A 19,637-nucleotide genomic window follows, 5' to 3' on the forward strand; every position below is an offset into this window, starting at 1 on the left:
TACATTTGCCTTACTGGCTAGAGATGATGATGATACTGTCTGCCTGCCATAATCTACTACCAATAGCCATCTATTGCGTATCAGTGTGAGTGGCATATGTGCAGTGCATGTCTGTTTGTTGTATGCATGGAAGTGAGTGTGTGTGTGTGTGTGTGTGTGTGTGTGTGTGTGTGTGTGTGTGTGTGTGTGTGTGTGTGTGTGTGTGTGTGTGTGTGTGTGTGTGTGTGTGTGTGTGTGTGTGTGTGTGTGTGTGTAAGTGCGTGCGTGTACAATCATGGCATATGTGTGTCTGTATTGTGTGTCTATTTTGTATAGACCTATGTGTGTGTGTGTGTGTGTGTGTGTGTGTGTGTGTGTGTGTGTGTGTGTGTGTGTGTGTGTGTGTGTGTGTGTGTGTGTGTGTGTGTGTGTGTGTGTGTGTGTGTGTGTGTGTGTGTGCGTGCATGTGTAAGTGCGTGCGTGTGTAAGTGCGTGCGTGTACAATCATGGCATATGTGTGTCTGTACTGCGTGTCTATTTTGTATAGACCTATGTGTGTGTGTGTGTATGTGCGTGTGCGTGTGTGTATGTACCTTCATGGCATATGTGTACGTGTTTGTGTCTGCCACAATGGCATCATCACCCGCCCCTGAGGCTGTGTGTGTGTGTGTGTGTAATGCTTTGATTGTTTTCTCCGCCGCAGCAGAAACGCACCAATTAATATGCATAGAGTGAGTGAGACAGAGACAAACAAAAAAACTGGCGGGGAGGGGGAGAGATCGCACAGAGAGAGACAGAGGGGGAGAGAGAGAATGGAGGGGGGGGTGATGAAATGAGAGATGAGGGTGGGAGGAGAGAAAGAGAGAGATGAAGTGAGATAAGAAGGTAGGGGAGGAGGGGAGGAGGAGGTCTCTGGATGGAGAGAATGAAATCTGATAGATGTTGGAGTAAAAAAAACGAGAGAAGGAGCGAGAGACAGAAAGGAGGGAGAGGGATCAATATGTACACATTTAGAGGGGAGATGGAAGGAAATCAATTGAAAGGGGGAGGCAATTGACGTGGAGGAGAGAGAGAGGGAGGGGGGAGAAAAGGGGAGCGAGAGAGAGGGAGACAACGAGGGATGAGGGAAGAAGAAGGAGTGCAGAGGTGGAGTGATATGTGGCTGTGGCTGCTGTCCTTTTGTCGCAGTGTCAGGGTATTGATACTGTAATACTCCACCCCCCCATCACAATGCTGCCGTGACAACGGGCAGAGTGACGCCCACTGGCATAATGCGGCCAGCCACAATACTGAGGGCACTGAGGCATCACACACTGGCAACGCAGGGCAGGGAGACAGGGAGATGGAGAGGGGGGAAGGGGGGAGAGGAGAAGAAGGAGAGAGAGAGAGGCTGGGAAATGGCGGGAGAGAAAATAAGAATCAGATAGAGGTAGAAAAGGGAGGGAGAGATGGAGACAGGGAAATGGAGAGGAAAGATGGAGGGAGGGAGAGAGAGACAGAGGAAGAAGGAGGGTATTGATGGAGAGACAGAGAGATGACAGAAATAGAAAGAGAGATAGAGAGACAAAGAATGGAGGGAGAGTGAGAAGGGAAGGAAAGAAAGAGAGGCAGATTATGTCTGGTCATTGTGTTGATGTCTGGGAGTGTGTACCATAAACAGGTTGTGTGTGTGTGTGTGTGTGTGTGTGTGTGTGTGTGTGTGTGTGTGTGTGTGTGTGTGTGTGTGTGTGTGTGTGTGTGTGTGTGTGTGTGTGTGTGTGTGTGTGTGTGTGTGTGTGTGGAATCTGATTTGGCTATTCACATGTCTGATGTATGCATGAATTATCTATGTCTCAAAACCAAAAGTGCTCATTCATTGAACAGAGGGAAGAAAATCATTTTGGTCAAAGTAAAACTGAAAATCAGATTTGGCAATATATACTAATATAGATAGAATATATCTATCTATCTATCTATCTATCTATCTATCTATCTATCTATCTATCTATCTATCTATCTATCTATCTATTCAATTCAATTCAAGGGGCTTTATTGGCATGGGAAACATGTGTTAACATTGCCAAAGCAAGTGAGGTAGGTAATATACAAAAGTCAAATAAACAATAAAAATGAACAGTAAACATTACACATACAGAAGTTTCAAAACAATAAAGACATTACAAATGTCATATTATATATATGCAGTGTTGTAACAATGTACAAATGGTTAAAGCACACAAGTTAAAATAAATAAACATAAATATGGGTTGTATTTACAGTGGTGTTTGTTCTTCACTGGTTGCCCTTTTCTTGTGGCAACAGGTCACAAATCTTGCTGCTGTGATATCTATCTATCTATCTATCTATCTATCTATCTATCTATCTATCTATCTATCTATCTATCTATCTATCTATCTATCTATCTATCTATCTATCTGTCTGTCTGTCTGTCTGTCTGTCTGTCTGTCTGTCTGTCTGTCTGTCTGTCTGTCTGTCTGTCTGTCTGTCTGTCTGTCTGTCTGTCTGTCTGTCTGTCTGTCTGTCTGTCTGTCTGTCTATCTATCTATCTATCTATCTATCTGTCTGTCTATCTATCTATCTATCTATCTATCTATCTATCTATCTATCTATCTATCTATCTATCTATCTATCTATCTATCTATCTATCTATTCAATTCAATTCAATTCAAGGGGCTTTATTGGCATGGGAAACATGTGTTAACATTGCCAAAGCATGTGAGGTAGATATTATACAAAAGTGAAATAAACAATACAAATTAACAGTAAACATTACACATACAGAAGTTTCAAAACAATAAAGACATTACAAATGTTATATTATATATACACAGTGTTGTAACAATGTACAAATGGTTAAAGCACACAAGTTAAAATAAATAAGCATAAATATGGGTTGTATTTACAATGGTGTTTGTTCTTCACTGGTTGCCCTTTTCTTGTGGCAACAGGTCACAAATCTTGCTGCTGTTATGGCACACTGTGGAATTTCTCCGAGTAGATATGGGAGTTTATCAAAATTGGATTTGTTTTCAAATTCTTTGTGGATCTGTGTAATCTGAGGGAAATATGTCTCTCTAATATGGTCATACATTGGGCAGGAGGTTAGGAAGTGCAGCTCAGTTTCCACCTCATTTTGTGGGCATTATTATTATCTATCTATCTATCTATCTATCTATCTATCTATCTATCTATCTATCTATCTATCTATCTATCTATCTATCTATCTATCTATCTATCTATCTATCTATCTATCTATCTATCTATCTATCTATCTATCTATCTATCTATCTATCTATCTAATTAGCTAAAGTATTACAGTATTAGCTACAGTATTACAGTATGCAGTATTATATCACAGTATGCAGTATACAGGTTTATAGTATAGCACTCTCTCCTATCTCAGTGCATTGTTTGGGTCAATGTTGTGTCCATTCATCTATTCACAGTACACAGTCCAGTTCAGTATTGACTCTCTCTGGCAGCGATGTTTATCAGTGCTGAAATGTCTTTTAACAGATACTGTATCTCTCCAGGCTGTGCCCAAAATGGCACCCTATGTAGTGCACTACTTTTGACCAGATCTCTATGGAACCTGGTCAAAAGTAGTGCACTGTTCGTTATTTGTTTATTTGAATCCTCATTAGCTTTTGCAGAGGCAGCAGCTACTCTTCCTGAGGTCCACATTAAAACACAAAACATGACAAGTAACAAAACACGGGTACACTGATAGACAAGGAAAATCACACACATTTAAAAGGCAAAGATATACTACAAACAATACAAAAACAACGTGCCTGTTAGTGTGAGTCTGTGTGTTAGTGTGTTTGTGTGTGTGTCCTCTCATGGTACCCGCCATTCCATGAGATGTTGTTTAATCTGTTTTTTTCGAGGTAATTCTGCTTTGCTCGAGTAATTGGAGATGGAAGGGAGTTCCACGCGATCATGGCTCTGTATAATACAGTGCGTTGCCGTGAATTCGTTTTGGACGTGGGTACTATGAAGAGACCCCTGGTGGCATGTCTTGTGAGGTATGAATGGGTGTCTGAGCTGAATGTTATTTGATTATGGAGACAATCTGCAATTTGTTTATTTATTTCTCATCAAAACTAGAAGAGAAGCAGCTCATCTCTCGTCGACCCTCAACCAGGAAAGACTGGCATGCATGTTGTTGACGTTAATTCTGTATGTGCAATTAAGGGCAAGGTGTGCTACTGTTTTGAGCCAGTTCCAACTCTTCCCTATGCAGCACATAGACAAAATGGTGCCATTTGAGACGCAACCCATGTTGATGGCATAAATCATACATACTGGCTTAACAACTGAAATCTCTGTCGGCAGCCCATAAGTCAGTTGATCCACAGGAGATGACCAATGTCTCTCTCTCTCTCTCTCTCTGTCGCCTCTCTGCCCCCCTCTCTCTCTCTCTGTCACCTGTCTGCCCCCCGTCTCTCCCTCTCTCTCTCACTTCCCTTATTTCTTTCCTCTCCCTCTCTCTCTTTTCGCAACACCGACTCATTCTCTCACTCCGCTGTATGATCTATTGCTCCCTGCCCTTGGCTCTCCCCCTCACCCCCATCTTAATATGATGTAAAAAGCTAATCGCATGCAAATGTCTGTTGTCCCGGTAACCAGACACAAAAAATCCCTTTGATGTTGCACCCGGCTCATTCTCTCCACGTTCTCTTTGTTCAACTAGAGTCTCTCCCTGCTTTGTCAACATCCCCCCTTTACCTCTCTCTCTCTCTCTCACTTTCTCTCTCTGCCCCGCTCTCTCTCTTTCCCTCTCTCTGACTCTCTTTCACTGCTGCTCTCTGTCTCTCTTTGCCCTCGCAGTTATCTCGCTCTCTGCCCTACTCTCCCCCTCTGCCACATTCTCACTTACTCTCTCTCTCTGTCTCTCGCCCCATTCCCCTTGCAAAAATAAAAACTTCTCTAATTCTCTCTACTTTTTTTCTGCCTGCCTGGATATACTGCAATACCACCCTGGTTCTTTGTGTCTCCCCCTATTCGCAGCCTTTTTCTATAAGCCCCCTCTCTATTCCTCCGTCTCCTTCATTCTTTCTTCTCCGGCCATGCACATCGTCTCGTGCACGTCGTCTCCCCTCTCTGTGCCTCTCTGTCTGCCTGTCTTCTTTCCCTCTCCTCCTGTCCTCTCTCGCTCCCCCCTTTCTCTCAGAGGGTCAGCCCCTTCCTGTTTCACTCCTCTCTCCCCACCTCCCCACTTTTCATCCCTCATTCCTCTCTTTCACTCACTCACTCACTCACTCACTCACTCACTCACTCACTCACTCACTCACTCACCCACTGGTTGGTCCGTCTTTCGGATGGGACGTTAAACGGGTGTCCTGACTCTCTGAGGTCATTAAAGATCCCATGGCACTTATCGTAAGAGTAGGGGTGTTAACCCCGGTGTCCTGGCTAAATTCCCAATCTGGCCCTCAACCATCACGGTCACCTAATAATCCCCAGTTTACAATTGGCTCATTCATCCCCCTCCTCTCCCCTGTAACTATTCCCCAGGTTGTTGCTGCAAATGAGAACGTGTTCTCAGTCAACTTACCTGGTAAAATAACGGTAAAATAAAATAAATAAATAAAAATAAACTCACTCACTCACTCACTCACTCACTCACTCACTCACTCACTCACTCACTCACTCACTCCTTTCTTCTTTCTCTGTGGAGTATTTGACCCTCTCCGCATAGTCATCTAGTCATCCTAGGTTTTGTTGGTGGTTTGCTGGAGTTTAACTGATGCTGATCTAGGGGAACACAGTTGCGGTACACACACGCTATTAGTGAATGTCTGTGCAATGATCAATGTGCAGGTACACGAACTGCAAACCCGTCAGTAAGTATCGCTACTAGCAGTAAGTATTACGTAAGAATGTGCTACACTGTCTGTAACTACACTGCACCTGATTATCCTACTTCTATGTAAATACATTGGTTTAAGTCACTTGGGATGCAAAGTGGGACCGACATGGTAACATCCTCTGTATCCAAAGCGATACCACTAAGAGGTTATTGAGTTTCAATGGCTTCCGTCCAGTTTTATTTCAATAAGAAAGGTACAAATGATCTAAGTACAGTTGAAGTACAATTGAAGTATAACGCGTATCAAGTACATTGTAACCATGTAGCATGCAGACATTCAACAAAAACAGAACAAGCATTTATTTCGAAACTGTAAACATCAGTATATTTTCGGCATAAACTGCATAGGTAAGATGACACTTAAAAAACACTTGGGGGAAAAAAAACGTGTATTTACATGTAAAACTACGGATCATGTCAAAGCGTAATAAAAAGACGTTTTGAATATGAAAATCTACAGCTAGATGGTTAAAAGGTGTTCATTATTCTAAAGACCTATTATAAGACTTCTCTCCTGGTGAAAACAATAGCTCCCAATATAATGCAATATATTCTGCAGCACCAAGCTAGTACTGTTGTATGAGTACTGCATACCTCCTAATCAGACAAATTAGATATTGATTCAATGGGTTCAATATCCATTTGCACTTTTTAATTTGGATATGGAGTTGCTATGACACCCATGAAATCTGATGAGACAAGGGTTGCTGCTATCTGTGTATATCAGGCAGACTAACCTAGTTACATAGCTGACATATAGGCTATCTGTTAGCGACCTTTATATTATACAATAACACAATTTAAATTCAGTTTGCTCCCAAAATTGACTAGCTTAGAAACACAACTTTTATACTTAATAATACTTATATTTGTAGTTGTAAATTAACTCAACCCTCATGTATTTGATTGTATCTTACAGTATTGCATTGTATTGTATTAGGACGGCAGGTTCCTAGCGGTAAGGGTGATGGGCCAGTAACTGAAAGGTTGGTTAGTTTGAATCCCCGAGCCGACAAGGTGAAAAATATGACAATGTGCCCTTGAGCAAGGCACTTAACCCTAATTGCTCCAGGGTCGCTGTTGATAATGGCCAACCCCGGCTGTGACCCCACTCTCTGAGGTCTCAGGGAGAGTCGGGATATGCAAACAATTTCATTTCCAAATCACACATGCATATTAATACACACCTATGCATGTGTTAAATAGGACAAATATAAGCACCCATCAAATGATGTATCATTATTACTGTAATGTATCACATTTGGAGGCGTAAGCTAATAGTGCATACTGCATTCAAAAAAAAAAAATCTTTCAATTCATAACAAGATAATACGGCAGATAACAGACATCTCCATTTCATGGAATACTTTCCTTCATTTTGAAAAAACGTATTAAAAGCTATAAGCACATTACTCAGACATAAACAAATGACTCATTTTACACACTATACCTAACTAACTTCATATTGCATTAACTTATGCTAGCAAATAAAACATTTGTACACTTGGTGATTATAACATTATGGCTTATATGAAAAAGATTCATCACAAAATCATTCAATTAAATAGTCATTGAAAAGACCAATCGAGAATACTACATCGAGTCCAATAGCTACTGTATCTTTATACAGAGCAGGGCTATAAGGCCCCAAAACAAGTTATACGGTTACCATAAGACTTACGTCTGAATAAGACTTAATACCACTTTTCCTTAAACCCTCAACAATAACAATTGGACACACTGTAAGCATTTGGCCCAGATTCTCACTTGCTTTTACATCATCACTAACAAACCACTTCAAAATACAGACTTTGGTATTCTCTCTTTAACAGCTTATTTGGTTCTGAGTGCTTAGATTAATAGTTTGGTTATAATAAGATGTGGACATTTCCTTTCCATGTTATTATTTATTCTACTCTTTACTTCCAGGCAAGACCTACTGAGAGTAGGGCACCATGCCTGTCGTTGGTTGATATCTGCCCACTGGTTGGTCTATAGCTGCTGTACTAAGCTGTAAGATGGCCACAGTGTCGGAACAGTACTCTACTGTCTATAGCACAATAAGACTGTCTGCAGAGTGTATGCGTGTGTTCCACACTCTGTGTGATGCGTGCACTCGTACATGCAGGCCCGCATGTACTCATTTGCATAGATCACAATCACACCTAGCCTATACCATACCACATATACGGCCACACAGACAGAATCTATACTACTACTACAGTACTAACATCCCCAAAAAACGGCACTGTTTAAACAGCATTGTAAAAGGCTACATTTGAATAATGTCCAATAAAGTCAGTATAAAGCTATATTTCCTATAATGTTCCTGTATGTTTTAGGAGATAGTGGAAGCACGAAGGCCATGGCCGCCAGTCAGTGGTTCAGGCAGAGTGGTTTGGCCTAGTGGGGAGCCGCTGAAGGAGGACAATGGCTCTACTGTGTGGTTGGAGTGTCCACGGTATCAATGACTCGGCGAGCAACCGGGTCCGGCCGATCCAACATGGCCACCAACAGCAGGCTCTGCTGATGCTAGGTCCTGGGTTAGTTAGAGCCGTAATGTCTCTTTGTTTCCTGTATGCCCTTTTCTCTTTGGTCCTTTACTTCTTGTCCAGTTTGACCCGTCCAGTGGCTTGCATAGAGATGTTGTTTTGGTCTTTATTAGGTCCAGAGTCCAGAATCCAGTTTCTGGACAGGGAGGGAGGGAAGGGAGGAGAGTGAGCGGAGAAAGGCAGACGAAGGTTGAGGTGTTTGATACGAACCATAAAGGGTTAACCTGTGGTTTCTGACACAGGTGTGTCTTCCGTCGTTCAGGAGAAAAATGGGTCAAAGCATTTGACTGATTTCGACGTTTAAAAGGAGAGATTGTGGGTTGACAGGGCAGACAAGGAAAGGGAGAGAAAGAGAGTGGTAGAGGAAATGGAGAGAGATTACAGTAAGTGTGCAAGATAAGATCACTCACGTTTGTTGTTGAGATGAAGATTACACCGCAGTGGAAGGAGACTGGTTCTGTGGAGACAAACATCTCTCACTTGAGGCACAGTGTGAATGTGTGTCTGTGTGTGTGTGTATTTGATTGTTTATTTGTGCATGTGTGTGTGTACGTGTGTGTGCGTGTCTGTGTCACTCACCTGTGTTTTTCCCCTCCCAGAGGCTGGGGACCCCCCCTCCTTCTGACTGCCAACAGAGGAAGAGTCTGAACAGCTACTGTGGACTACAGAGAGAGAGAGAGAGAGAGAGAGAGAGAGATGAGAGAGAGAGACAGAGAGAGAGAGAGAGAGAGAGAGAGAGAGAGAGAGAGATATGAGAGAGAGATATGAGAGAGAGATATGAGAGAGGGGGAAAGGAGTGTGAGAAAAAGAGAGTGGAGGTCAGTCGCCTGCCAATAAAGCGTTTGTAATGAAATTAACATTGCAACACCGCAGATATAGAGCATGAGTCCTCACTGTGAAATACCATTATTCACAGGGAGACATCTGGTGGACAGTATATGTATTACACACAGGGTGTTTATAATATATGGGTGGTTTCTGACAGTGTGTGTGTGTGTGTGTGTGTGTGTGTGTGTGTGTGTGTGTGTGTGTGTGTGTGTGTGTGTGTGTGTGTGTGTGTGTGTGTGTGTGTGTGTGTGTGTGTGTATGTGTGTGTGTGTGTGTGTGCACGCGCGAGCACCTCTGTCATTCAGATTGTAGATAGAGTCGAGTTCAGATGTTACCGGTGCTCCTGTGACGTCTAGCAGTATCTTACTAGACACACCAATACACATTGTCTCTTTCAGACACAACTCTGAGAAAGAAAGAGAGAAAGAGAGAGAGACCGAGAGAGAGACAGAGAGAGAGACATAGAGAGAGAGAGAATTCCATTACATGTCCAATTCATGATGCAATATCTTACACTAGTGAATTTGAGCGGTGGCCCCGACAAGGACTCAACCTAACACCTTATCCGAACCTCTTGACAAGGTCACTAGGTGAATGGGGTTAAGGTCGCTACAATAGTTTGGAACTTGTGTTGTATATGGCTGGGGTGAGAGGTGAGAGTTCAGAGCACAGAACTAAAATCGTATTCTAGTTCTGTGGGTCAGAGTCAAATGTCAGGGATCATACTGTACCTGTGTTGTGTATAGCGTGAGTCCAGAGGAGCTGAGCGATGTCGTGTGTCCAGGCTGCCCTCCCCTCTCCACTCTGACACTGCAGGGTCAGGCAGTCCCGGATACGAGGGGCCTGACGCACCCACACCTCGAACCTCACCCCCTCCTCACCCACACTCTGGGTCAGACCCATCTCACCCGTCTGACAGAGAGGGAGGGGGGAGGGGAGGGGGAGAAAGAGAAAGAGAGATGTGGAGAGAATAGAGGTAGGAACCGTACACATAGTGGATTCATGTGGTATTGCACCTTCGTCTCATATCTCCGCTTTTCTGGTAATGACGGTTTTTCATGTCTAATTCTTCTGTGGGTATCTCGTCTGATCGAGGCCATATGTGTGTGTTTGCGGGCGCGCGCCTGTGTATGCATGGTTGCGCATACTGGTGTATTTACGCGCGTCTGTGTGTGCACTTGTGTATGAGTGTGCGCGTGTTGTCATTGCGCGTGTCCGTTACCTTGATGCTGTGTTTGAAGCTGTAGGCGGTGCGTCCTGAGCCGGGACTCTTCTGCTTGGTGAAGATGATGAGGTGCTGATAGAGGAACACACTCCTCACCCCTGTCTTCTTCCTCCTGGTCCCCCCACACACCAACAGCTCCCCCTGACGCACCAACTCTCCGCGCTCCGCCACTGGGACCTAACACACACACACACACAGTTTACCGCCCACCAAACCGCTTCGTGTTGTTCAAGAGAAGCTTTTGAAACAAGCTATTTTTAACCATCCAGTGATGTGAGGTTCATGTAACCCGAGCTATGCGTCAAACCTAACTCCTCCACCACTCCCTGTTCTGTTATTTAGCTAACTTTCAGAGAGCTTTTTGTGTGTGTACGCATGTGTGTGTGTGTGTCATGTGTTTTTGCCTGTGTGTGTTTGTGGGTGTGTTCTAGTAGCTATGTGGGAGGGTTTAACCTAGCTATTTAATCCACTCTGTAGGTGACTCAGCAAAGCATTATGTCATCAGTCAGACTGACAGTGAGTGTGTGTTTGTGTATGTGTGTGTTTGCGTGCGTTTCTCTCTCGCTCGCTGTGTGTATGTGTGCATGCATGTATGTGTGTCGTGTATGAATATGTGTGTATGAGTATGTGTCACCATGGTGATTGATAGAACTGTGTCATAGAAGCAACAGAACTACAGGACAGGAAGCAGAAAACAGGAGTAGGATTGGCTTATAAAAATAGGAATAGGATGAAACAAGTTGCATCGAGGTGCTGATCTACGGTCAGTTTTGGCTTAACCCCGCAAATGGCTATGGTTAGAGCTGAGGTAGGGAAAGCTGATTCTAGATCTGTGGTTCTGGACAAATTGAGTTCTTCAAGTGAATGATTGCAGGTGTACTTAGTGAACTGTTTGTCCCGACGAAGTCCCAAGTTGCATTATATTCCCTTCACAGTGCACTACTGTTGACCAGAGCCCCATGGGCCCTGCTTAAAAGAAGTGCACTATGGGCTCTGGTCAAACGGGTGCCATTTGGGACGCATGCCCAATTTAAGGTTGAAACCTTGTCCAACACTTTGGGATCATTATACCAGTGTGGGGATTTATCTATTCTAAATTAGCTTCCGCCCAGAGCTGAGAATTTAGTTTTAAGTCTGGCGTTCTCACCGGACACCCGACGATTAGGTCGCTGGCCCGGAGGTCCTCGCCGTGACGCTGGACGTGTCTGAGGACGGAGAGGGAGGAGTCGGAGGCAGGGTTTAGCCCTCCCAGCTCTTCCAAGGCATCGCAGTACTGTTCAAGTCTCAGTGTAGGGGCCTGGAGACAATGGGGGAACGACAGGGGGGAGAGAGGAGGGGTGGCCGGGAGTCTGAGCTGGGGAGGGAAGAGGGTGGGAAGGGGGGAGAGAAAGGAGAGGACCTCAGCATCATTGCCATCTACAGTATGGTCACCATCATCATCATCATTGTTAGTACCTTCATCATTTTCATGACACAGTACTTAGAAATATTTTATCTTCTACTGTCACCCGGTGGCCGTTTTAAATACTGCACCTCCAGCATTTGACACAGCTCCAAACTACAGTAAATATTAAACCCTCAGATCTCTACTAAAACCATCTATGTGATGTTTTTCTTTTAAAGTTTTCTCAGTCTAAAGCTGTGATCAGATTATGCCCTATGCGTGTATCAGACTGTGTTTATTGTTGTATGCTGAAAGACCGTTGATTGGTTTTAGTGTAATCCAACCCTAATGAGTTACTTGAGTATACGTTACACTTATAATCGGCTTCCGTGTATACAATGCTGTTTTAATTGTCCATACTATATAATACTGTTGTTGTAATGGGCTTAAGCTAGTGAATGTGACGCTGTTCCGTGGTGGCTGGTGGTACTTTAAATCGGAGGATGGGCTTGAATGGAACAGTATCAAACATTCCACTCATTCCATCCCAGTCATTACTATGAGACGTTCTCCCCACACCAGCCTCCACTGACTCTGTTTTAAATTTTAAAAAACCTCGGTACGAGACAGTCTCTTACCTTAAAGAAGTCCGCAGCTTGAGTAACCAACGGGGAGTCCAATTCTGGTTTAGTCCTGATGTAGTGAGAGTACTGGAGAAACTCCTCTCTCTATTTGTGTGTGAGAGAGGGGTTTGGTATGGAGAGAGAGAAAGTAAAGTACTTCATTTAATTTTTTTTTTTTTAATCTACTTCTACAGTACCCTTGATGGCACTGCCCATGCTAAAACAGCCCTCTCTCCAACTCTATGATCGACCCACTCACGTATTTACTGAAGAGGTCCTGTTGCAGCAGACTCTGCAGTAGAGCTCCCTCCATGGCTGGGAGGAGGTTCTGTGAGTGGAAGGAGCTGAGGCTGGCCCATTTGGGGAACAGGAGATCTGCTTTCCCCCTGAGGGAGGAGGGGGTGTCTGGACCCTCCAGGAGGGGCAAGTAGGTCTCTTCCACCCCCTTTAATACAGCCACGTACTGCCTCTCTGAACTCAGCATCCTGCACCACAATAGGTACAGTTTACTGTAAGGAGAGAGGAGGGAGAGTGAGAGGGAATGAAGAGATAGAAGAAAGGGGTAGGGAGAACCAGAAAGAGAGAGGGAGGAAGTAAGAGAGAAAGTTAGAGAGGGAAGAGGTAAGTCAGAAAGGAGGGTAAGAGGAAGAGAAAGCTGCATTTCTCTCTCTCACACACACACACACACACACACACACACACACACACACACACACACACACACACACACACACACACACACACACACACACACACACACACACACACACACACACACACACACACACACACACACACACACACACTACCTCTGTGCGGTGGTGGTGCCCTGCCTCTCCCCTCCCGTCTCCCTCTCCGCTCGGCTCAGCAGCACGTGTTGTCTTGGCGTCCCGGTGTAGTCTACCACTTCCTTGCTGCTCACCTCTACACCTCTGATGAGCACCCCTGATCCCCCCTGCACCCCTCCTCCTCCTCCCCCAATCCCTCCTCCTCCTCCCTCTCTCCATCCGGGGACGGCGGCTGCCATCCCGGCGGCGATAACAGGGTCTGTGAGGGCCCGGCGTCCCAGCCAGGTGAGGGGGGAGTTACGGCTGGCTGCACCCACAGGAGGCTCTACGGGCCTGGCGGTGGCAGGGCCCCGACGGGGGGCCAGCAGTGCCTGGAGGTCGAAGCTGGGGTGACGCTTCCTGGGGGGTTTGGGGGGCAAAGGGGCTTCTGTGGGCTGGGGGAAGAGAGGAGAGGGAGAGAGAGAGAGAGAGAGAGAGAAGAGAGGAAGAGGGAGGTGATGGATCTAGGATCGTACAATGTAAGAGAAGAGGGACAGTGAATACGAACGGCTAAAAGCAGCGGGTGGCCTCTGACCAGAATTTCGGCCGTCATTTTCTGTTTCCGGACAATTCTACATGCTGAATCGTCACTGTTCGTCGACACCCAGCAGGTGATCGCTAACACACTGGAGATGTTATGCAATCCATTATAATCTAAAACACACACACATAAATACATGCAGTATTTACAGCCAACACACACACACACACACACACACACACACACACACACACACACACACACACACACACACACACACACACACACACACACACACACACACACACACACACACACACACACACACACACACACACTTACGCTCTTCTTTGCCGGATACAGCAGATTCTGCAGAAACTTTCCTCCTCCCGCTCCTCCTCCTCCTGTTCCCTCCTTCTTATTCCCTTTCTCCTCTCCTATCTTCAGCGTGGAGCAGGTCTGTGGGCGAAACAGTGAAGCCAGGGACCCCCAGGACTGGAGGCCTCCCTCCCCTCCCCCGGCCCCCACACCCCAGTCTCCCTCTCCCTCGGGCCCCATCAGGTCCCACAGACTGGAGGTGGAGGGGGTCTTGGGACGGGCCTGGCCCTGGTTCTGCCCTCGCTCTGCCTGCTGCAGCAGCCTGGGTTTGACCTGAGGAACAGTAGCAGAAACAGTGGGCATTGTTAAGAGAGAGATACTGTAGACAGACAGACAGACAGACAGACAGACAGACAGACAGACAGACAGACAGACAGACAGACAGACAGACAGACAGACAGACAGACAGACAGACAGACAGACACTGTAGATAGATTTATACTGTAGATAGATATATAGATATATAGATAGATAGATAGATAGATAGATAGATACCGTAGGTAGATAGACAGATAAATAAATAGATACATCGAGCGACTGAATGACTGACCTGGGCCACAGTGCGTTGGTATCTCTCAAGGGTCTGAGACCACAGGTCCAGGAGAGCTCCACCACCCAGCTCCAAGGCTAAGGCACGGGCGTCCTGAAAACGAGATGGCGGAATGGGAGGGAGGGAGGAGAGGGGGGTGGAGGGGGAGGGTGAGGTGGAGGAGATGACGTCGCACCACTGGTTGGCCTGGAGGGGTGGAGAGAGGTAGAGAAAGGTCGGGAGAGGAGAGACGGGGAGGGTATAAAAAAAGAAACAAGGGTTAGTTGACAGTGTCATAACCGTGTTTGTTGCTGTTACTGTATGCTTGTTTGAATTGTGGTTATTTCAGTATGTGTGTGTGTGTGTCATGTGTGCCGTGACAGCGTGTCATGCTTGTGTCTGTGTCTACAGTAGGCGTCATGTACGTGTGTGTACTGTATAATGTATGTATGTACATGTCACAGAAGGTTGGTGGCACCTTAATTGGGGAGAACGGGCTCATGGTAATAACTGGAGCGGAATCAGTGGAATGGTATCAAATACCTCAAACACATGGTTTCCAGGTGTTTGATGCCATTCCATTTGCTCCGTTCTGGCCAGTATTATGTGTGTTTACCCCAGTCAGTATGGACAGTAGTCTCTGTGTGTTTACCCCGGTCAGTGTGGACAGTAGTCTCTGTGTGTTTACCTTGGTCAGTGTGGACAGTAGTCTCTGTGTGTTTACCTTGGTCAGTGTGGACAGTAGTCTCTGTGTGCTTACCCCGGTCAGTGTGGACAGTAGTCTCTGTGTGTTTACCTTGGTCAGTGTGGACAGTAGTCTCTGTGAGCTTACCTTGGTCAGTGTGGACAGTAGTCTCTGTGTGCTTACCCCGGTCAGTGTGGACAGTAGTCTCTGTGTGTTTACCCCGTTCAGTGTGGACAGTAGTCTCTGTGTGTTTATCTTGGTCAGTGTGGACAGTAGTCTCTGTGTGCTTACCCCGGTCAGTGTGGACAGTAGTCTCTGTGTGTTTACCTTGGTCAGTGTGGACAGTAGTCTCTGTGTGCTTACCCCGGTCAGTGTGGACAGTAGTCTCTGTGTGCTTACCCCGTTCAGTGTGGACAGTAGTCTCTGTGTGTTTATCTTGGTCAGTGTGGACAGTAGTCTCTGTGTGCTTACCCCGGTCAGTGTGGACAGTAGTCTCTGTGTGTTTACCTCGGTCAGTGTGGACAGTAGTCTCTGTGTGTTGTCCAGTGTTGTCCAGCAGTCAGACAGACAGTGAGACATGTCTCTGAGTCTCTCTCTGACCGGGGGTACCCTGACCTGCACCTCTATCAGCCCCCCCCAGTCCAGCTCAGACCAGCTCTCCAGATCTCCAAGGACCACCAGGGTCTCAGTGTGCAGCTCCTATGCACACCCGCACACACACACACACACACACACACACACACACACACACACACACACACACACACACACACACACACACACACACACACACACACACACACACACACACACACACACACACATAAAATATACAGATGAGCAACATATACAGTATATTATACAGAAACACGTGCACATGCACACAAACTCACACATGGCACACACACACACACGCGCACACACTCACGTTGGCCGACTCTCTGAAAGTCTTGAACTTCTGCTGTTTGAGGGAGAGTCTGCTGAGAGAGATGGGAGGCTCCCTGTAGTCTTCCAAATGATCCTGGATCTGCTCTATCTCCCTCTCACACTGATAGAGAGAGGTCGAGAGGGATGGCAGAGGAGGGAGGGAGGGATGGGGAGACAAGGGGGTGGGAGGGTGAGTAAAAGTAGAACGGGCGACAAAATAATAGACATTTGAAATACCATTAGTATCAAATTGTAACAGTCTGTTTTCTCCAAACAACCTTTTCAAAGAGATAACTATTTAACTGCCGCTCCAGACTGTACTATTATAATGTGAGCGTTCTTTCTGTGCTTCCCTCTCTCTCCTACTTTTTCCAGCTTGTCCACCATGGCAGCCAATCGTCCGAGGGCTTCCAGGTCACTGCCCCTCTGATTGGACACCTGGACGAGGCGGTGGAGGGAATCATCCACGCTGTCATAGAGGTTAGAGGTCGCAGCCAGAGCAGCTCTGAAGGCGCAAAGAGTTCAAAGGTCATATAGAATATGATAATATAGGGGTGAATCCTAACTTCCACTTCAGTCGAATATTCACTTAGTCTCCCATTGACGTCAATGCATGACTAAGTGAAAATGTGTAAGTTAGGATTCGCCCAAAACAATAGATACCCATCTATTGTGCTAACACTAGTTAGCATTGGCTTGCAAATATACCTCTAACTTAATTCATACTGGACACAGAGACCTAAAACTGGCATCCACGAGTTAATCTGACTCTGGGGAAGTAGATACAGGGCATCATTGCTAAAATCCTGAAGTATCCCTTTAATAACAGATAGCAGATTGAGAAGTATTACAATAGGAAACGCTTTTAAAAACATTTCTCATACGTTATATCTATGACAGGATAATCTATTTGAACTGCATCATCATTTGGACACACTGATGGGACAGGGTAGATGGTGGTACCTGCAGTCTGGGGACCGCTTTGCCAGTCCTGATGTGCCATTGGCCAGCCCTGCCAGCCAGGCCCCACCCCTCCGCTGCAGCTCAGTCAGCCGTTGGTCGACTAGGATGCTCGTCATCAGCTGTCTGTGTTTTTCCACACTTAGAGGAACAGTCTGGAAAAGAGTAAAAAAAACACTGAGGTTAACCTTGTGTTGTGTTGTATAGCCAGATGGTTCACACACAGAAAGTATGTTACACTTACTCAAAAGTTCTTCCATTTCTTTCAAAAGTTCCTCAAGTTTACTCAAAAGTTCAATTCAGTTCCTCAATTATTACCTCTAGTGTTTCACCCCATAACACCTCACTGACTTGTGTTGGTACCATGTTAAACAACATAGATGTGGTGATACAGTAATACATGTATCCTACCTTGATACAGTCTGGTAGTGGTGCTGTGTCCATAGACTGCAGTGCATCCTCCAACAGAGAGAGTGCGCTCTCACAACACTCAGTTAGACTCTCCACACTCTAACAGCAGAAACGGGACAGGAGAAACGTAGTATAGTTTAGTCTACAGTTTAAATGGCACCCTATTCCCTACATAGTGCACTACTATGGACCAGAGCACTACTTTTGACAAGGACCCATAGAGTTCTGGTCAATAGTAGTGCCCTACATAGGGAATATGGTGCCATTTGGGACACAGGAATATTAGCTCATATTGCACATGACATAGAAGGGCTTGATGGTGAAAACGTCACCATTGATACTGCTGATTTCATAACTTTAAAGCTGCAATATGTAACTTTTTGAGCGACCCGACAAAATCACATAGAAATGTGAGTTATAGATCTGTCATTCTCATTGAAAGCAGGTCTAAGAAGCGGTAGATCTGTTCTATGTGTGCTATTTTAATGCTTCCCGTTTTATGCGTCTTTTACTTTCGGTTTTGTACACCAGCTTCAAACAACTGCAATTACAATATTTTGGGTTATTGAAAATATATTTCACAGCGGTTTAGATGGTACAATGATTCCCTACACTATACATGGATTGTTTTGTCACGTAAACTGAAATAGGCGAACTATTCGAATTTTAGCAACCAGGAAATGGTGGAGCGATTTCTGCATATTACACCTTTAATATCCACAGAACAGAAATCGTAAATATTTAAAGAAATGACATTGTTTGTGAGTTAACTTTTTCATTCAAGTCAAATGCCATGGTGTGTGTGCGCACGTGCGTCTAGCACTCAGAATGTCAAGTTTAGCATAGAATGCCAAGACTTATAGTCATAAAGTGCAGCCTATTCAATTTGAAATATGTGTGAATAGACAAATCAGTCCAGTCTCATTTTCAAAATGCCAATAGCGGCGTATTGATTTAGCTGCATGTGGAATCTGAATTGATTTGAGAAAGAATAGGCTGCACTTTATGACTATAAGTCTTGACATTCAAAGCGCCAAATTTGACATTCTGAGTGCTAGACATGCTGGGAACATACTTTTCTCTCTCTCTTTCCCTGCCTTCCCTCTCCCCTCTTCCCCTCTCTCTCCCTCCCTCCCTCCATCCATCCCTTCCCCTCCCTCCCCATCTCATCCTCTCTCTCTCACTCCCCCCTCTCACCAGTCTGAAGGCCAGCCAATGAGAGCAGCAGTGTTTGTAGTCTCATTCCATCTCTCTCTCCTTCCTCTACCTTAACTCCATTCCTTCCTCCCTCCCTCCCGCCATCTCTCACCAGTCTGAAGGCCAGCCAGTCAGAGTGGCAGTGTTTGTAGTCTCCGTCCATCTCCAGGGGCAGCTGCTGCCTGTCTATATACTGCTGAAGGACCCCTGTCCCTCGAACCGTGTGCACCTACACAGGACACAGAGAAAAGAACATCAGATTCTGGGAAGGAAGTGATAAAGTGGTCAGAATCTAGAAGGCTGTTCACACTACTGAGCCAAACTGAGCCAAGCCAAATCAAGCTGTACTGAGCTGGTCTGGTTACGCATTGACCATAGTTGCTGGAACTGTGATGAAAAGGACAATGTGAAAAGAAAATATTTGAGCCAGTCAAGTTTGGGTCGGCAGTGGTTTGAAAAAGGTACAATTCAATAAATATTAGTACTTCATTTTTTTTGGTGCTTTTAAAAAAAAAATGCGTGGTCATTTTTGTTGTTGTTGGGGGGGGTTACAGCTACAATATTCACATCAATTTACACAGTTTACACCATATGTACCTGTAGGCTGCCACTCAAGAAAAGAAAAAAAGAAATACATGCAGAGAAATGATTCCATTGATCACACAAGATTTTGTAATTCTAAAATTGGTATGTAAAGAAAAGAGAAACAAAAAGAGGTGGGCCTACACCTCCAACTCCCCATCCCATCCCCCCCTGCCCAACATGTCTCCGTCCAA

General features: G+C 45.2%; 1 protein-coding gene across 1 annotated transcript in view; it reads right to left on the reverse strand.

The window, feature by feature from the left end:
* Positions 1-6,004: 6,004 nt before the first annotated feature.
* arhgef40 (Rho guanine nucleotide exchange factor (GEF) 40) overlaps positions 6,005-19,637 on the reverse strand; it is a 41,998-nt gene continuing 28,365 nt past the window's right edge. The window contains exons 11-28 of the mRNA XM_071333426.1: positions 18,974-19,090; positions 17,665-17,763; positions 17,257-17,408; positions 16,660-16,798; positions 16,295-16,414; positions 15,874-16,065; positions 14,703-14,888; positions 14,117-14,425; positions 13,276-13,688; positions 12,726-12,975; positions 12,482-12,571; positions 11,607-11,813; positions 10,457-10,636; positions 9,966-10,146; positions 9,527-9,640; positions 8,986-9,068; positions 8,817-8,863; positions 6,005-8,542 (exon numbers count right to left, since the gene is read on the reverse strand). Coding sequence (XP_071189527.1) covers positions 8,837-8,863; positions 8,986-9,068; positions 9,527-9,640; positions 9,966-10,146; positions 10,457-10,636; positions 11,607-11,813; positions 12,482-12,571; positions 12,726-12,975; positions 13,276-13,688; positions 14,117-14,425; positions 14,703-14,888; positions 15,874-16,065; positions 16,295-16,414; positions 16,660-16,798; positions 17,257-17,408; positions 17,665-17,763; positions 18,974-19,090 — 2,859 coding nt within the window. The 3' untranslated portion in view covers positions 6,005-8,542; positions 8,817-8,836. The remainder of the gene's footprint in view (positions 8,543-8,816; positions 8,864-8,985; positions 9,069-9,526; positions 9,641-9,965; positions 10,147-10,456; positions 10,637-11,606; positions 11,814-12,481; positions 12,572-12,725; positions 12,976-13,275; positions 13,689-14,116; positions 14,426-14,702; positions 14,889-15,873; positions 16,066-16,294; positions 16,415-16,659; positions 16,799-17,256; positions 17,409-17,664; positions 17,764-18,973; positions 19,091-19,637) is intronic.

This window comes from Salvelinus alpinus, chromosome 11 (assembly GCF_045679555.1).
Source record: "Salvelinus alpinus chromosome 11, SLU_Salpinus.1, whole genome shotgun sequence".
Lineage (NCBI taxonomy): Eukaryota > Metazoa > Chordata > Actinopteri > Salmoniformes > Salmonidae > Salvelinus > Salvelinus alpinus.